General features: G+C 41.2%; 1 protein-coding gene across 2 annotated transcripts in view; it reads left to right on the top strand.

Annotated features, from left to right (window-relative positions):
* Positions 1 to 8,375: 8,375 nt before the first annotated feature.
* The window catches only part of Malt1 (MALT1 paracaspase), a 44,539-nt gene continuing 34,466 nt past the window's right edge, over positions 8,376 to 18,448 (top strand). For both annotated transcript variants that reach the window (XM_027402740.2, XM_027402739.2), the window contains exons 1-2: positions 8,376 to 8,813; positions 14,984 to 15,150. In XM_027402740.2, the coding sequence (XP_027258541.1) occupies positions 8,587 to 8,813; positions 14,984 to 15,150 (394 nt within the window). In that variant the 5' untranslated portion in view covers positions 8,376 to 8,586. The remainder of the gene's footprint in view (positions 8,814 to 14,983; positions 15,151 to 18,448) is intronic.

Here is an 18,448-nt window from a genome sequence, read left to right as displayed (position 1 = left end):
CCTGACAAGAAGTAATTACAGAAGGATTTGTTTTGGCTCACATTCTGAGAGGGGATATAGCCCATCCTAATGGGAAAGGCATGGAGGTGGGAGCATGGTGGCTGGTCATATTGCATCCACTGTCGGGAAGCAGAGAGATGAATATTGGTGCTTAGCTGCTTTTCTCCTTTTTATTCAGTCAAAAATTCAACCCTATATTCCTCAGCTAAACCTTTTTGGCAACTCCCTGGTAGAACCCCCCCCCAAAGGTTTGTCTCCATGGAGATTCTAAGGGTCTAAGGAACAAGGATAGAGATACCTCAAGATTTTCTACATAACGTAACCTCTTAAAATGTATCTGTGTCTGGGTGTGGTGGGCACACACCTATAATTCTAGCACCTGGGAGTAGAAGTGTAGAGACCAAAACATTGTGAGTTCAAAGCCAGTCTTGGCAATATAACAAGGCTGTCTCAAAAGCAAGCATTAGAAAGTACTTGAGGTTTGAGAGCAGTTCCTAAGCATGGAAGAAAATTCAGTGATTGGGGGCATCTATGGTTGTCAGTGAGAGTGGCAGAAAGAGCAGTGATGGATCAGAGCTACCCAGACACTTCCTAGCTAGAGATGGGGCAGCAGCTTCTAGTCTTGATGATACTTTAAAAATGACATGTACTTATGTGCTCATTCTGTTTATGTGCATGTGGGTGTGCCAGAGTTCAATCTCTGGAACACAGGTTGTGAAGGAGGGAATCTGACCACAGTGCACACCCTGGTGCACATACACCTGCGTCCATTTGTCCTTAGCAATACATACACAAAATGTAAACAGAACTGACTTGTTTTGTTTGCTCCTGAACATAGCACGTGGAAGTTAATACCTTAGGATTTTTCAAGCATAATGATTCCTACAGCCTGGCAGCCCTGTGGCCAAATTCCTGACAAGAAATAACATGAGGGGAAATGGTTTATAAGGATATAGTCCATCATGACAGGGAAGGCCTGGCAGCTGAAGATCTACTTTCTCCAGCTATGCCCCACCTCTTAAAGGTCTACAACCTTTCAAAACACCATCAGTTGAAGGTCAAGTGATCAAACTCATGAGTCTGTAGGGGACATTGTCATTCAAATTCTAACATTCCACTCATGGCTCCCATGGGTTAATGTTATCTCACTATGTAACACACTTTCAGTCCAACTTTAAAACTTCCGAAAGTCAGGCTGGCAAGATGCTCAGCAGATAAAGGTGTGTGTCACCAAGCCTGACAATCTCAACTGTATCCCCAAGGTACACATAGTGGAAGGAGAGAACAGACTCCTACAAATTGTCTTCTGGCCTACATATATATGTCATTGAACACATATGCCTCCAACACATGCAACACACACAAAAATAAATAAATGAAATGAAAAAGATACTTTTCAAAAGGTTTATAGTTCCAGTGTTGTTCAAAAGTCAAAAGTATCTTCTAGAATGAAGGCACTCTTAGCTGTGAGCCCCAGAAAACCAAAATATCAAGTTACTTAATTTCAACATACTATGGCACAGACTAAAAATTCCCATTCCAAAAGGAACTACAGCAAGGAAATACTAGACCAGAGCAAAACAAAACGTAGCAGAGAAAACACAAACTCTACAGCTCAGTGTCTATTATCCAAGATTGATGGTAACAACATCAGAACACCAATGCGTTTGGATAGCCCTGGTCCACCTGAGGCACATATAGGCTATCTCTGGGCAGCTCTACCTGGTGGGCAACTTTCCTCCACAGACACCAAGTTTTTCTGTTATCTACAATGTCCTGAGATTTCTTTTGCAACCAAGACTTCATACAATGGTCTCTCCAGTACTCCTTCCATGGAATCTGACCCTGCTACATATTTCTTAGATTCAGTGGCGTTCAAGAACTTTGGTGCAAGGTATAATGACCCTGTGTGGTTGTGTGAATGAAAGTGGTCCCCACAGGTCCATATATTTGCATATTTAGGCCCAGTTGATGAGCTATTTGGAAAGGATTAGAGTTGTGGCCTTGTTGGAGGGGATTTATCACTTGGAGTGGGCTTTGAGGTTTCAAAAGCCCAGTCCAGGCCCAGTGTATCAGTCTCTCCGCCTGCTGCCTGTGGATCCGAATGTAAAGTTCTCACTACTGCTCCATCCAGCACCATTCTTGTCTGCTTCCCAATATGATGATAATGGACTAACCCTCTGAAAATGTAAGCAAGCCCCCAATTGAATGCTTCCTTTTATAGGAGTTGCCTTAGTCATGGCATTCTTCACAGCAGTAGAACTGAGACACCCTGTAACTCTTGTGTTTTGTCTGCTTATTGTGATGGTTAGTTTTGTCAATTTAACACAATCTAGAGTCACCTGAAAAGGGAGTCTCAATGAGGGACTGTCTAGATTAGGTTGGCCTGTAGGCTTGTCTATGAAGGACTATCTTGATTACAGTAAATGAGGTGGGAAGACACACCCACTGTGGGTAGCACCATCCCCTAGGCAGAAGATTCTGAACCACATAAGTAAACTCAGCACTAGAGTGCATGCAATCAGTGTTCTCTGCTCCTGAGTAGGGGCATGATATGACTAGCTTTCTTAAATTCCTGCCAACCTGACATCCCCCTTTACCTAGAACTGTGAGCTTACAGCATACTAAGGCTTTACTAGCCAATGGCTCTAAGCTCTTTCCATATTCCTCCTGTGTTCTAATTCTGAACACATACAAACCATGTGGTCAGGGTTATCACAACAATAGCTTTTACTTCTCTGTATCAATTTCTTATTTGCTACTTTTTTCACACTGACCAAAAGCAACTTAAAGAAAGAATTTACTTTTTTTTACAGTTCATCCTGGTGGGAAATGCATGACTTATGAAGTATCTGGGACTATGCAGGAGCATAAGGCTGCTTACTCACATCTCAGTGGCTGAGCAGGAAATAGAGAGATGGGAACCAGAAGAGGGTTCAACCCTAAAGGCTGAACCCAAAGCAACACACCTTCTGGAGCTAGGGCTCAAATCCTTAGGCTTCTATAATTTCCCAAATCATACCATCAGCTGGTATCAAGTGTTCAAACACATGAGCCTGTGGGATATATTTCACATTAAAATCTAACAACTACCAAGACTGACTAAAAGTAACTATATACTTCTTCAATCTGCATTTTTTTTCCCATTCCTAGAATTATGGCCCTTGGCAAAGACCACTATACTATACTGTACTGTACTACATATAGGCCACTCATCTATACTATATTGTAACATTTCTTATTTATATTTTGCCTTTCCAGAATCCAGATATAAAGCTTAGACTAGTCTTAAACTTTCGACCCTCCTACCACAGCCCTCTGGGTACTCACGTTACAGGCCTGCACCACCAAAGCCAGCTGTAAGACTCCTTGAACTTCTAGTCTTCTTTCTAGTACAGCCTAAGTGAGTCCCCAAAAAATCCAAAAGTGAAGTAACTATCATGATTAGAATATTTCAACCATTCCCCATCACTTATGAAATCAGAATTTCTCAAACTTTAAACTTTTGTCAACTTGTAGGGTTTTAACATCCTCACATGCCACTTGTTGTCTTGGTAACTTAGTAGATCCCTTTGGAGAAAAATCACATTTTAACTTAAATTTGGCATTACCCTAGTCAAACTACTCAAGAATTGATGACTCTGACAGCTATTTTCTTATAATACTATGAAAAAAATCTGTATGCTATTTAAAAGCTTCTTATATAACTCACTGATCCTACAGCAGGCACAAACCTGTGACAACTTAGTTCTTTATTGTGCCATATTCTGATCTGACTCCTGTCTTCATCTTGGTCTCTGCCCTTTGTCTTGTGTGCCTTCAGCTCACCTAAACCAACCCACAGTTCATTGACATTCCAGTGGTGTTTTGTTGCCTTGGGCTTTTGCCTTGGTCTTCTTCCTGCTCTGCTTCTGCAAGCACTTCTTTCTCTGGCCACGTGGAAGGAAGTGCTTATCTTTGTCTTTCATTGTCTTTGACTAGGACTGTCTTACAATGTTGAGAAGTAGAAGACACCTGACATCAATGGAAGCAATTCTTGCTCATTATTAAATTCTGTAAAGTGGCAGCTCAACTGCTTCTCTCTTTGGCTGTGGAAAAAGGTCAGTTTTGTGTCTGTGAAGCAAACATATTCCAGCATTCCTGATAGGTTTATGTATTTATCACTGTTAATCACATATTTGGAATCTCTTCCAATGAGGCAACACCTTTTGGTTCCCCCACTAAATAATGACTTAGATGAAATCTTTCACATATGTTCATGTTTTACATATATACATGTATTTGTTGAGGTTCGTGACTTCAACTTAAACTATCCTCCAACAATACTTGGCACAGGGTCTGACACAATGTAAGCAACCAGTGAAAATTGGCTGGCAATTGAATGGATGAATTTAGACAAGTATAATCTTCATAGTAAATAAAAACCTTTAGGTCTAGATGATTGGTTATGAAAGTAGGGTGTGGAACACTGGAATGCTGCACTTAGCTACTGTGCTTAAGTTATAATCCAAAAAGATAATTCCCTCCCTTCTTTAGGAAACATCAACCAGAATGTGCTGCAAAGGATATGGCCAATATTGTGTCTGAGTGTAGCCTTCATGCCCCCAGCTCAGGGACAAGTCAGAGAGGTCACTAAAGATTGTAGACATAGAGTAAGGGATGGAAACAATGCCATTTAACTCTCATCATTTTCAGTTCCCTTACCTTCGGATATATACAGACCTGAAGCCTTTAGATACTCTCCTATACCAAGTCTTTTAAGACCTGTTCATTTATGAACTATATTATCTGTCATTTTTGGTTGACATCCACAACCAAATTATGTTTAAAAAAAAAAAAAGAACTATGAGTCAGCGTCTACATCCATGAGTGAGATTATTACAATTGTGTCATCAGACTTTCATAGAATGCAACCATGAGCTTCCTCAAATTGTCCAGATTCACAACTTTTAACCCTTTCAGATAATAAGGAACAACTCCCAATGATATGTATCATCTATACACATGCATTATATTTAAGGGAGATTTAAAAGCTGTTATCTTGGGCCAGTGAGATGGCTCAGTGGGAAAGGCATTTACTGCCAAACATGATTACATGAGTTCAATCCAAGGACCCATGTAGTGGAAGAAGGAAACCTTCTCTCCAAAGTTGTCCTCTGACCTCTACAGGTCTGCTCTGCTACCACACACACACTCAAACAGTAAATGGATTTTTATTTGAAAGACTAGAAAAACCAAAAAATTAGGGCCAGGCGGTGGTGGTGCAAGCCTTTAATTCCAGCACTCAGGAGGCAGAGGCAAAAGATCTCTGTGAGTTCAAGGCCAGCCTCGTCTACAGAGTGAGTGCTAGGATATGCTCCAAAGCTACACAGAAAAACCCTGTCTCAAAAGAAAAATTAAAAATTAAAGCCATATCTCCACTCACAAATTTTCTCCTGTCATTAATACAAATGTTGATAGAGGTAAAAGAAGGTAAGTTTTTAAATCATTCCCAAAATGAATGTGTCAATTTTGAAAGTACTCATATAGACATATACCACTTAAAATGGTGGTCAACAACTACACTGATTAGTTTTATTTTGTTTTGTCTTGGTTTTTTTTTATCAATTTAACAAAAGCTGGGGTCATCTGGGAAGAGGAAATCTCAATTGAGAAAATGCCTGTGTCAGATTGCCTTAGGCAAATCTGAGGGACATATTCTTATCTTAATTGATGGAGGAGGAGCAAGCTCTCTCTGGGCAGTGCTATCTCTGGGCAGTTGTAGAAAAAAAGCAATCTGATAAAGCCATGGAGGCAAACCAGTAAGCCTCATTCCCTATATAGTCTCTACATTAGTTCTTGCCCTGACTTCCCTTAATGATGGTAAGATGAAAGAAACCTCCAAAAGTTGTTTTTGGTAGTGGTGTTGATCATAGCAACAGAAATCAAACCAGAATAACAACAGACTGCACCTGCTGTCCCATGAGACTGGGTTCACACAACAAAAGTCATCTCATGATGCATATCTCAGAATGTACTCCCATCCTTAAGCAATGGATATGCTGTGCCTACTTTCCCCAATCATTCTATTGATAGGTACTAATATCTTGCGCCTTTTACAGGCACAGAAACTAAAGCTCAGACAGGTTCAACAACTCACCTAAGGGGATATCCATAATAAGTGACAGCATCAAGATTTGAACTCACAGCTAACTTTAAAGTCACTTACGCCCCAGAAGATAAGTAAAAATTAGGTAGCAGAAATAAGGGATTTTATTAAGAAAAGAAATATACCAACCGTAAAATGCCATGCCTGTCAAAGTACCCAATGGAGGTAGTGGAAAAGGTGGCTGTATGGATTCTAAAACAGCTAGGTAGGAAAGTTGTTAGGAGGTGGATGAAATGAAAGAAGCACTCGGAAGGTAGGGGAATGGGAAGGGAATCACTATGGTGCCTAGCTAAGCTATACAGAGTAAAGAAGCACAGGCCACAGACAGAAAGTATACCCACACCTTAAATAGTATAAGCACACATTTATGATCCTTTCACATGGGAGAAGCTTCACAAGCAATGACTTGCACAAGTATGTTTGGAAAGGGGAATACAATTACTGAATTTAAATTTAATAGAATTTAAATTAAAATGTAGAATGACAATAGATTAGAAAACGTAGGACTGGTGATGTAACACAGCTGATCGAGTGCTTGCCTAGCACATGACAGGCCTTGGATTCCATAACTAGTTCTGCATAGAACTGTGCATGTTGTTAAATACCTCTAATCCCAGTTCTTGGGAGATGAAGAGAGGAAGAAGTTTAGGGCCAGCTTGGACTACATAAGGCCCCCAAACACACACACACAAGACTTTTAATACCCATAACTGGCACACATAGGTAACAGAAAAGTATATGTCCAATAACTAAGGAAAACATAGACACTAGAAAAGATGGGGAAACCTTTCCAATTCAAGTTAAATGTGAAACAGGCCTTTTTTGTGTTGTTAAGGGTAAAAGGTGAGTATCTGGTAATGTGCCAGTCATTGTACTGAGTGTTTTCTCGGCATCAAATATTTTCATTCTGGCAAGAACTCTATATATTACAATCAAGTTCTAACAGGCGAGGCACAGAAATCAACGTACTAAGGTCATAACAAACTCAGTGACTTGGCTGTACTAGAATGTGGTGCAACATGTATGGAAAACACCTACCCTGCCAACAACAGTGAGAATCTGGTCGTTCAAATTACTGCTGCAGGGAGTAATGAAAAGCTAAAGGCATGATAAACTGGGCCAGGAAGGCTTGTATCTCAGGGCCACCTGACCGGTCATCGTAAGTTGTTTGTTCCTATGTCAACAAGCCGTTTCCAACGGGATAACAGCCTTTGTGGTGGATGAGACTAGGCAAGAGAGTTCAAGTGGAGTTCCTGTCGCTTCGTCTAGAATCTAGAATGTGTTCATATTCCAAGCAGTTCCCCTGAATGATGTAAATCATCCATGATCTAGACTCGTGATCTAGACTCGAGCTCGTTCAGGGGAACTGCTTGAAATATGAATATTGTGAACCACAGTTTGATTCGAAGGACACCACACCTTTACTGCTAAAATCAATTATTCCCAGGACCTAATTAGTTAAAATATACCAGAAGTATTTGGGTTTTGCTTGCTTGCTTTTGCGGAGCTGGGGATGGACCCAAAGCTTTAGACATGCTAGACCAGAGCCCTACCACCAAACTGCACCGCTGAATCCCCAGATAAGAAACTCAATCTTTAAAAAGTCTCGAAAAGAGTTGGATCGATTCCCTTATGAGTATCTGAATCTCCAGTTCCACTACTTCCCTCTGGCAACACCATCGGCTTGGAGAGGAAGCATCTGTTGAGGTTGCCCAATGTGGGGAGCTGGCGGCCTCTTGGCGAACACCGCACATACGCAAGCTCCGGGGTCCTCTGAGAGCAGACGCGCGCGTGGGGGCGCCTCCAGGAAGCGCGTGCTACCCTCTCCGAAGTGAGGTAAGCATCCTCCCACGGTCCCGGGAAGCTCCTACGCCGCAGGCTTCCTAGCTGTGGCAGTTCCTCCACCGCTTCCTCCAACAGCTATACCCACCCATCCCTTCCTGCTCCGCACAATCAGAAGCAGCAGGGGCGGTGCGGCCGCACGCCACGCCCACACCCCCGCCCCGTTCAAAGAGGCGGAGGCGGCGGGCCGCACACCCGCAACCAAGCCCCGCCCCCGTCACTGCAGGTGAGGCAGTAGCCACTAACGAACCGGCCCCACCCCCCTGCCCCGCCCCCGAGACCATCTCTCCCTGCAATTGGATAGGCCGCCTGCACAGTGCAACGAGGCTCCACCAATCCCCGCCCACACACGCGCAGCCAGGCCCCGCCCCCTGAGCCCGCCCCTCTCTCCGGCTGGCGCGCCCCGCGGCTTCTCAGGGGAACCTGTCGCGCGGGCCGGGGAGCAGCGCTTCTTCCTGTGAGGGCCCCGCTGTGCGGCCCACTTCTCCTTCCGCTCCTGCGGCTCCTGGGACTGCGAGGGGCAAGCAGAAGGTGCGCGGACGCCGAAGCCCGAGGTGACCGGCTGGAGCAGGGCAGTCGGGGCCACCGGCGTAGCCATGTCGCTGTGGGGGCAGCCGCTGCAGGCCTCGCTGCCCCCGGCTGTGCAGCCGCCCCCGACCGCGCCCTCGGGTCCTCCGAGCGTCCCTCCAGCCGGTGCAACCCTCAACCGACTGCCGGAGCCGCTGCTGCGGAGGCTCAGCGAGAGCTTGGACCGCGCACCCGAGGGCCGGGGCTGGAGGCAGCTGGCGGAGCTGGCCGGCAGTCGGGGGCGCCTCAGGCTCAGGTGAGCTGGGACCGGGGCGCCGGACCCTTGGGTGGAGGGGTATGCCCCGGGGAAGGGAGTCGCGCGAGACCGACAAGGGCCCGGAGATCGGGAAGGGACTGGACCCTAATGGCCAGGCGGCCCCTGAGCTGGTAAGCGATCGCTGGAAATTGACCCGGGTTGTGTGAAGAGGAGGAAAGTTTGTCTGCAGGGTCGTAATCCAGTGGGTTTTAAAGCAAAACAGGGGTGTGGACACAGCCCTCGGAATACAAAGGGCAAGCTGGAGGGACGATCGGGTAGCGTGCAGGTGACATGGTAGGGAGAACTTGGAAGGAGGGAAAAGACCTGACCAAATGCACCATCGTCTTCAGTCCAACGAGCTCACCAAACCTTCTCCTGACTTCACCGCGTAGATTAGACTCTAAGAAATTAAACTACTTTCCTGCTGAGAAAAGGGACCACAGTCAGTGATTCTTAAAGTTTGCACTCAATAATTCCTCGATCCTCAGAGTTGTAGAAGACTACAAATAGCTTGTGTGGGGTTCTATATCTTTTGCAGGTGTGTATGGATGTTTACTAATTGAATGTAAAACCAGTAACTCTTAAAATATTGGTCTTAAGTAATTCTTACATGGTAGCTGAAATGATGTCGGGTTTTTTGTTTGTTTGTTTTTTGTTTTTTGTTTTTCCCCTTCAGAAAAAGTTTGTCCAAAACCAAATAGAGCATCGGTTAACATTTTTTAAATCTGTTGCTTTGGGGGAGTGGGGGGATTGGTTGGTTTTTATTTTTTTTAAACAAGCTCTTGCTATGTGGCTTAACCTGTCCTCGGATGTCTCTGTCCAGTTTCAGTCCCCCCCAAAAGCTGGGATTTCTAGCTAACACCATCATATTTATCTTGAAATCTTTTCTTCTTCTTGGTTTTTGAGACAGGATCTCACTGTAGCCTGAGGAGTCCTGCAACACCATATCAACCAGTCTAGTCCAGATCTTGTAGCGTTCTTCTTACCTCACACTTCTGAGTGCTTTGAACATCTTTATGGTGCCTTAGTTTAATTGGAGAGCTAGATTCTTCTTTTTATATTCGAATCATTCGGTTGCAGTATCATAAATATCAGAACTTAGAAACTTGTTTATACACCTTTAAGAATAAATAGAAAATAGTAACTTAGTACTAGTAAGAAAAAAAAAAAAAAGCTTTAACGTTGTGAGCTACCTGAAAGTGGTCTCAGGAGCTGCACTAGGGGTTCCCAAATGGAACTTTGAACCACTGCTTTATACCCTTGCCAAGATTTCAGCCTGTCTTAATTCCTCCAGTTTCTTGTCAAATAACTAAATTTGACTTTTTTACTATAATTATTTGTGTACATCTTTATAAGCTTAGGAGGGGAGTCCTTCATTCAAAATTGTATTTATTGAGTGCTTCTTATTAGCTGGAAGTTCTAATAGACTGCTTTTTTTGGGTAACATTCACAGTAACATATGAAATGCTAGGTTGGATGTAAATAATGTAATTTATTGAACACATAGTATATTCCAGTGTACTATTTACATGCATTATTCACCTTAACCTTCCCAACAATCCTGAGCTTCAGAGTTTAGGATTGAGGCAAAGAGTAATGTTGGTAAGGGATTGTTGCTAAAGTAGAAGAGGCCCATGTTGCCTGATTTTAAAAAAGAAAAAAAAAATCAGATAGTGGCAAATTAAACTGGACCTGGTGACACATACCTATAATCATAGTACTTGGAAGACAGAGGGAAGAGGATCAAGAAGTTCAAGACCAACATCAGGTATACGAGGCCCTGTCAAAGAAAAAGATATACCAAAAATGAACTAGCAAAGCAGAGCAGACAGAGGACATGCATTCTGTCCTAGGATAAAAATACACTGGGCTTTGGGAATATACAAAGAAGTTCCAAAATATCACTCAAGCGTCGTAAATTTCTCAATTTCTAGACTTATATAACAGAAGAAATTGTTTTCTTTGGGGGCAGACCTACAGGGTGTTATAGTTTTAACTGAATCCAGTTAAGGAAGGCTATAGGCTTCCTGGAGAGAGCCTAATGGTAATGAGGAAGACACCAAGGTCAGTGTAAAAGACACATGGCTATTGAACTATAAAAGGACTGGGTACTTAATCCTGGATGTTAAGTTTTCCTTCCCAAGCCTTGAGTAAAATACTGCTAAGTAAACTTCTTATTGGTGTTAGTCATTGTTTTGGGGGGATTTAGGGAAAAGTTGGAAGTCACTTTACAAGGAGTTTGTATAGAGAGAAAGCCAGTTACTTACTGTTCATGTTTAGAATCTTAGAATTCAAGGTTGATTCCAATAAGAGTCAGGTAAGTTTAATGAGTCTTCCAAGATGGTGGTTAGATAGCTCTATGTAGGTTGATTGGGGTGGAGAGGATTGGAGAATCTGGAAGTGGTAAACTCACACTGATGACATCAGAAGAACTGATTGCTATTAAAAGTTAATACTGAAACCCAGGTATGGTGGTGCACACCTTTAATCCCAGCTCTCAGGAAGCAAAGGCAGGTGGATCACTGAATTCTGGGCCAGCTAGTGCTACATAATTAAGACTGTCTTACAAAAAGTGACTTCATGCAGTGATAAAAGAGCATCTAATGGTAAAAGGACATAAAGGCATTTCCTTTGATTGCAGTGTGAGTGTCTGGTCCATGGTGTATAACAAGTCATGGGAAAATGTGAAGTGCTTTTCTCATCATTGGATTCACAGCCCTAATCTCACATTTTGCCTTTTCCATTTAATTTTCTTTGTTCTTTTTTGTTGGTTTGGTTTGGTTTAAGATGATGTCTTATTACGTAGGTCAGACTGGCCTCAAACTTGTCATGATCCTCCTGCCTCTGCCTTCTGAGTGCCACCATGCTCAGCCTCACTCTTTACATTTTTCCCCCACACTCTTTACATTTTTTATTTAGGTTGCATGAGAATTTAATAATATAAATCACAGGCAGAGTCCATTCAGAGCTGTCTCCAGAGATTAGGAATATCAGAAATGTTTTCAGGTGATTATTGATGAGTTAGGTTGAATCTTTGCATGTGGTCTAGTTTGCTATAACTAGAGACCTGTAGGAATGCCCTGCATTCAAACCCTGATTCTGTTCTAACTGATAAAACATCAGACACTTTAAGGAAGGATCGCTGTAGCCCTGGAACTTGCTATGTAGACTGAACTAGCCTTGAACACAAAGAGATCTTCCTCTGCCTCTCAGGTTTTGGGATTAAAGGCATGTGCCACTATATCAGATGTCTTGTTGCGACTTTAGACATATTGTTAGTATGCCAGCATATGTTGATTGGTGGTAAGTGGCACTGCTGAACTCCAAGGATTGGCAGAACTTTCAGAATGCTTTAAAATACCTAAATTGTCGAAGCAGAGTACTTGAAAGTAGGGCTCTGAGCCCAGATACACGGAGGAGGGCCTAGGCCCTCCCCTCAAATGATGTGACAGACTTTGATAATCCTCCATGGAATGCCTCACCATCCTTGGGGAGCAAGTAGGGAGTAGATTGGCGGGCTGGTAGGGGGCAGGGAAGGATGGAACCAAGAGGAAAATATCTGTTGCTGCTTGTCTGCAATGTAGAAGATGCTCCTTAGCTGCAGAAATCTTACCCTCAAGCAGATTATGATAAAAATGAAAATGTGTCTTAAAAAGATTAATGCAGATGTCCCTCATCATCTGTCTTGTCAGTCTGAATTTGAAGTGCTCTAGAACTCATGTTTTTATCTCTCGATGCTTTTCTTCCTAATCTCCTGGTATTATCCTTTACTTGTGGTTTTAAATACAGTCAAGCTGATTACAGCCAATATATCTGCTTTTCCCAGATATATGTCTGTAGGTTGCTATTGCTATCTCCTCTTAAATAACTAGTAGGTATCTTAAATGTAACATGTCCAAAACTTAATGTGTTCTCCCCTGTAAACCTCTTGCCCTTATTTCTCTGTATCTGAGTGACTATTACATCTCTCCATTTGTTCAGACTAGAAATTCCAGTCATTCCTGACTTTACTTATATACATACATTTTTGTCAGTAAATCCTGGCTGTTATATGTTCAATATATATTTAAAATTCAGCATCACTGCCATACTAGGCTAAGCTTACATATCTCACCCAGTTTCTTATAGTTTTTGCTTGATTTCTCTCTCTTTTACTTTCCCCTTCCAACCTGTTCTAACACAACATAAGAATGCTTCTTTCAAAATATTAAAGCAAGTTGGGTCTGTAATTCTGTTGGTAGAATGTTTGCCTAGTGTATCTAGGTTCCATCCCAGCACCATATAATCCAAACATTTTAGCAAATGCCTGTGTTCTAACATCTGGAAGGAAAAGGCAAGAGAATTAGAAGTTAAAGGTCCTTTATATAGGGAGTGTGAGGCAAGCCTAGGATACATAAACCCTGTCTCAAAGGAAAGATCACTGAGGTTTGTTAAGTGCAATGTGTCGTTCTAGCATTAGGGAGGCTGAGTAGAAGGCATTTATAAGCCTGAGGCCACCCTGAGCCTAAAACAATAAAATAAAGACCTTAAGTTTGGCTTGTTCTTCTGCTTAATATACCATCTAGTTGCTTTTCTGTTCCAAAGTGAAAATAATGTCTCTAGACATGGTTGTGAGCCATGTGATTGATATGTGTGCTAAGAACTAAACTCAGATCTCTAGAGAAGCAGTGAGTTCTCTTTACCACTGAGCCATTTCTCTAGCACCTAAAAATAATTTTTAAAAGCAGAGTTCTCCTGCTTCAGCGATAAAGAATTTCTTTACCAAGTTCAAATTTATAGAAGCCACATCAAAGTACACTGTTACAAGAACATAACTAAAAAAGGAAAGATAAAAGTTGGGTATGTATACACATCACCTAAGCCAAAAGCCGGTGAATGCCCATGCAGAAAATCAGTAAAACCAAAAGATATACAAAATCTTACTTTTATCTTTATACCTTGTTCTGGAACAGAAATATTTAACTTCAGTTTGATCTTTGTTCTTTGTTAGGAAGAAAAACTCTGCCTATTGAACTTTTGTTTTTCCTATCCCAGTTAAAACATCCCTTGGTTATATCTGATGTAATATCATATCTCAGTGTCTGGCAAACTTCTGAATCATGAAGTGTATTTTGTATACTGCACTCATGAATTTATGAATCTCCTATTCATTTGAAAACTTAGTAATTTATTTCTAATATATGATCTTTGACAAGGGCTTCTTTTTCTTAATGCCTTTTCCAGTTGCTAACTTTATAACATTGATTATCTATCCAGTATCATTTTTGAGACATTAGCTTCTCTGCTCTTAATACTTCTCACTCTGTTTATATCTGTTCATGCTATGATTTAAAGTATTTTGGCCTCATGGGGTGAGGGACATATTCCTCTCAGATGATAGCAGCATCTTGCCAACTAGTTAGTTCCTTCATTTTGGGTCATATTCTACTTCATCTCTAAAGAGTTAAGGCAACTGTAACTCTGTTACCTGAACACATATCATACTAAAGATTCAGCTGGACATGTATCAAAAATGCTGTCTAAAATAACCAAGGGAGGTTGAATCCAATAGTGATTATCATCTATAGCTTCTCAAACCTTTTGTGTCTTGATCTTGACAGCAACTGTTATCCATAGAGTCTTTGATATTTTCTTTGTAAAACACACACAAAAAAAAAAAAAGAAGAAGAAGAAGAAGACGAAAGAGTAAAGAGGTCTGGTGTGGTGCCTTAGCAATCAGCATTTCTGAGGCAAAGACAGGTATAACTATCTCAATTCCAGATCAGCTGGTTTTTATAGCAAGTTCCAGGCCAGCCAGAGCACATAGTAAGACCCTGTCTAAGTGTGTGATTGATTGATTGGTTGGTTAAATAAATAAATAAATAAATAAATAAATAAATAAATAAATAGGGTAGAGAAATTTTCTGGTCTTTTCCTCTCTTCAATTTAAGGATAAAAGTTTGGTTAGCATCAAGACTAAATGTCTCTCACACCCTTTAGAGTTAAGTAAAGGAGCTAGAGGGGAGAAGAGACTGCAGAAGGAGGAGTGCTAGAGGAGGGGAAAGAGGAGGGAATGGACCTAGTTTTCATAATGTAATGAGTTTCCTACCACCCAAGGTTTTCTTCTGTACAGCACCTGTAATGACCTAGCTACATATTAGGCATATCATGAATTAAATGTGTTGTTTCAGTTGCCTGGACCTGGAGCAGTGTTCTCTTAAGGTATTGGAGCCAGAAGGAAGCCCAAGTTTGTGTTTATTGAAACTAATGGGTGAAAAGGGATGTACAGTCACAGAACTGAACGACTTCCTACAGGCTTTGGAACACACTGAGGTTCTTCAGCTCCTCAACCCCCCAGGTAGGTGGGGATTTTTTTTTGTTGTTTTGTTTTGTTTTTCTTCAGAAATGTTCTAAAGAAATTCATGGAGTTGGATTTGGAGAGAAATACATCTTTTGACCAGATAAATTGTGTTCAGTATTTTTGGAAAATACAAATGCATAGAGCCTCATTCTCCCTTTCCCCATTTTGAGATCAAAGAAGACATCAAAAGTATTAGATTATAGTTCAAGAAGCTAGCTATACAAGACATTTTTAAGCAATTGTTTTAAAAATTTGAATGTAATCCACATAATTGATATTAGAGACTTATGCTATAATATTGTAATTCAGTAGAAGATGCCCATATTCTAAGAAGATGCATGCTAAAGTATTTGCATGTCAGATTTCTATAACATACACTGAAATAGTAGCCCAAAACACAGTGTACATATGTGATACACAGATGGGGTAAAGTAGTAGATCAGATATTCACTGTGTTTTGCCGTTGCAGTACTTGTGAAACATTAGTCATATGAATTTTTCTTTTTATACCTGTATTGAGTGAAGCTTTTCATATGCAAAGTCATGTGAAGAATAGGAAATGGGGCTGGAAAGATTGCTCATTAGTTAAGAGAACTTGCTATTCTTCCATAGGACTCAAGCATGGTTCCCTGCACCCACATCAGACAACTCACAACTGCATGTAATACCAGCTCCAAGGGATCCAATGTTTTCTTTTGATCTCTGACATCACCTACACTCACCTGCATGTACACAGAGACACAAACACATAAATAAAAGTAAAATACAAAATTAAAAACAAAACAAATAGGAAACAGGCTGGAGAGATGGCTACTTAAATAAATAGAAAACGATTGGACCTTCATGTAGCTATTGGTAGAGTTGATCAACTACAGTGATAGCAGAGAGGGAGGACATTTCATCCAAGTTGCTTGATGGGCCAGCTGTGGTAGTCCATGTCTGAATTCCCAGTACTCTAGAGGCTAGAAAGAAGCTCAAGAGTTCCAGGCCAGCCTGAACTACATAGTCAGATCCTGTTTCAGATAAACAACAATTGCTAGTGGCAGCAGCTGTGCAAGCCTCCTTTCCAGGATTCCATTTGGCCGTGTGTCCCACTAGGAGCAAATAATTCAGTCAAGCCTGGAAGGGCTGTAAACTATGTATTTGATGCTCTCTGTTTTATATAATTTTGGTATGTTAATGTTTCTTTATATAACCAAATACATTTTAAAAATATTTATGTATGTGTGTTCATACCTGCATAAGTTTATATTCACCACATTTGTGCAGGTACTCTTAGAGGCCAGAGAGCATAGGATCCCCTGGAACTGAAGTTATAGATACTTGTGAACTACTTGATGGTGAGTGCTGGGAGTTGAACCTATGTCCTCTGTAAGAGTATACTCTTAACCACTGAGCCATCTCTCCAGCCCTATGATATATTTTTAATATGAGAAATTAGGAACAAAAGATATAGTGATAAATAGTCAATTACATCCACCAGAAACTCAAACTCAAATTGATGAAGGTAAAATATTATTTCTACCTGAAACACCCAAAAGTAGATAAGACTTCCTAAGAGGCAGAGAAGAGCCCTAAATGTAATGTTTTTCCACTTCTTTCTTGGCATTGACTTCCTTCTAAAACTGACACTTGCCTAGCCCAGGATGTGTGCTGGGTGTTCTTAGACTCATTTATCTTTGTCCCAGAATGCTAAGCAAAAAGCAGGTTTATTCTAGTTAACTAGTTTTGTTCAGTTGCCTGTCACTGTAGCCAAGGACATGGAATGTGTTGATATGCCTGGCTTAAAGCCAAGAATGGAGTTAAGCTGAGTCAGCTTTCCAGGAACCACATGGATCACCAAACAAAAATAGACTTGTTGGATAAGTAAAAGGCAACAGACCCTGGAGATGTAACCAGACTGTTGACTACAAATGCAAAGGGTCCTAGATTACGAGGGAGAAAATATGGTTTTCCAGCCATCCTCTTACACCCTTTCATGCCTCCTTTGGAGGTGTACTGTATTGAATGCTTGGCTTCTTAAACTAGGATCTATGGGCTAGAACAGTGAACTGCTAATGTAGATGCCACATGCAATTAGTACCCATCTCTAAATAATGTATGTCCTAAAGAAGCGTTTAAAAATTTTATGTACTTAGTGCTTCGAACAATAGATGCCCAGCAGTTGTAAGGACTGAAATCCACCAGCCTACCAAACAGTATTAGCTACTAATTGCTCATGCTTTACAGAACACCAAAGCCCTCTGAGAATTTAAACCTTTCTGGGTAATAGATATAATTAACAGTTTATCTCAGAATTTGGGAGATTGAGGCAGGTGGATTCTTGAGTTCAGAGCCAGCCTGGTCTACATAGTGAGTTCTAGGACAGCTGGAGCTACATAGTGAGACCTTGCCTCAAAAAAAAAAAAAAAAAAAAGAAAAGAAAAGAAAAAAGAAAAAAAGAGAGTTATATAAAAGTTTATCTGGGCTGGAGAGATGGCTCAGAGGTTAAGAGCACTAGCTGCTCTATGTTCAGTTCCCAGCAATCACATGGTGGCTCACAACCATCTGTAATGAGATCTGATACCCTTTTCTGGCCCGCAGGGACACATGCAGGCAAAACACTGTATACATTGTAAATAAATAAATCATTTTTTAAAAAGTAAGTATATCTGATCTCCAGTTTTCCTTTTTAGTACATTGCATTCTTAAACCTTAGTGAAGATGCAGAGTGTGCTAGTGTTTTCTGTTTTGTACTTAACTCTATTTCCATGAAGCATTAGTTCTTATTCCACAGAAAGCCATGTTTTTCTCTGACAGTCCTTGCAGAGAGGTGTGATTAGAGTAAGATGTGTTCTATAGAAGATGCTATGGCATTTTAACAGACCTTTCAGGCCCAAATGCAAGAAGGGAAAACTATATTCATTTTGACTCAAGGAAGAACTTTCATCTGATTTTGCCATATTCCATTCCAATTGTTACGGATCTGTAGACAGAGACAGCTCTTAAGAGATAGATAACTGTAGTATAGAGAGGTTCCTGTCTTTTATGAAGCTAACTGGGAGTCCTTTTGATTTTTTTCTGAAAACTACAAGTAGCTAAAGCAGAGAAAGAAGTCACTTCCAGTGGCCATTAGCATGAAGTTGAAGATAAGTTCAATTTCATCCTGAAACATGTGCTCTTAAGTTCTTGCACCTAATACAGTTTCTAAAGGAGGCCCTAGGAATGAGTTCTTCCCCTTCTGCTAGATTTCTCATGGGACTTTTCCACAACACCTGGGTTGACTACTTTGCTCTAGAGCTGGTCTTCCTCGAAT

This window comes from Cricetulus griseus, chromosome 2 (genome assembly GCF_003668045.3).
Source record: "Cricetulus griseus strain 17A/GY chromosome 2, alternate assembly CriGri-PICRH-1.0, whole genome shotgun sequence".
Taxonomy (NCBI): domain Eukaryota; kingdom Metazoa; phylum Chordata; class Mammalia; order Rodentia; family Cricetidae; genus Cricetulus; species Cricetulus griseus.
Note: the sequence above shows the minus strand (reverse complement) of the source record. Positions and strands in the feature narration are given on the sequence as shown.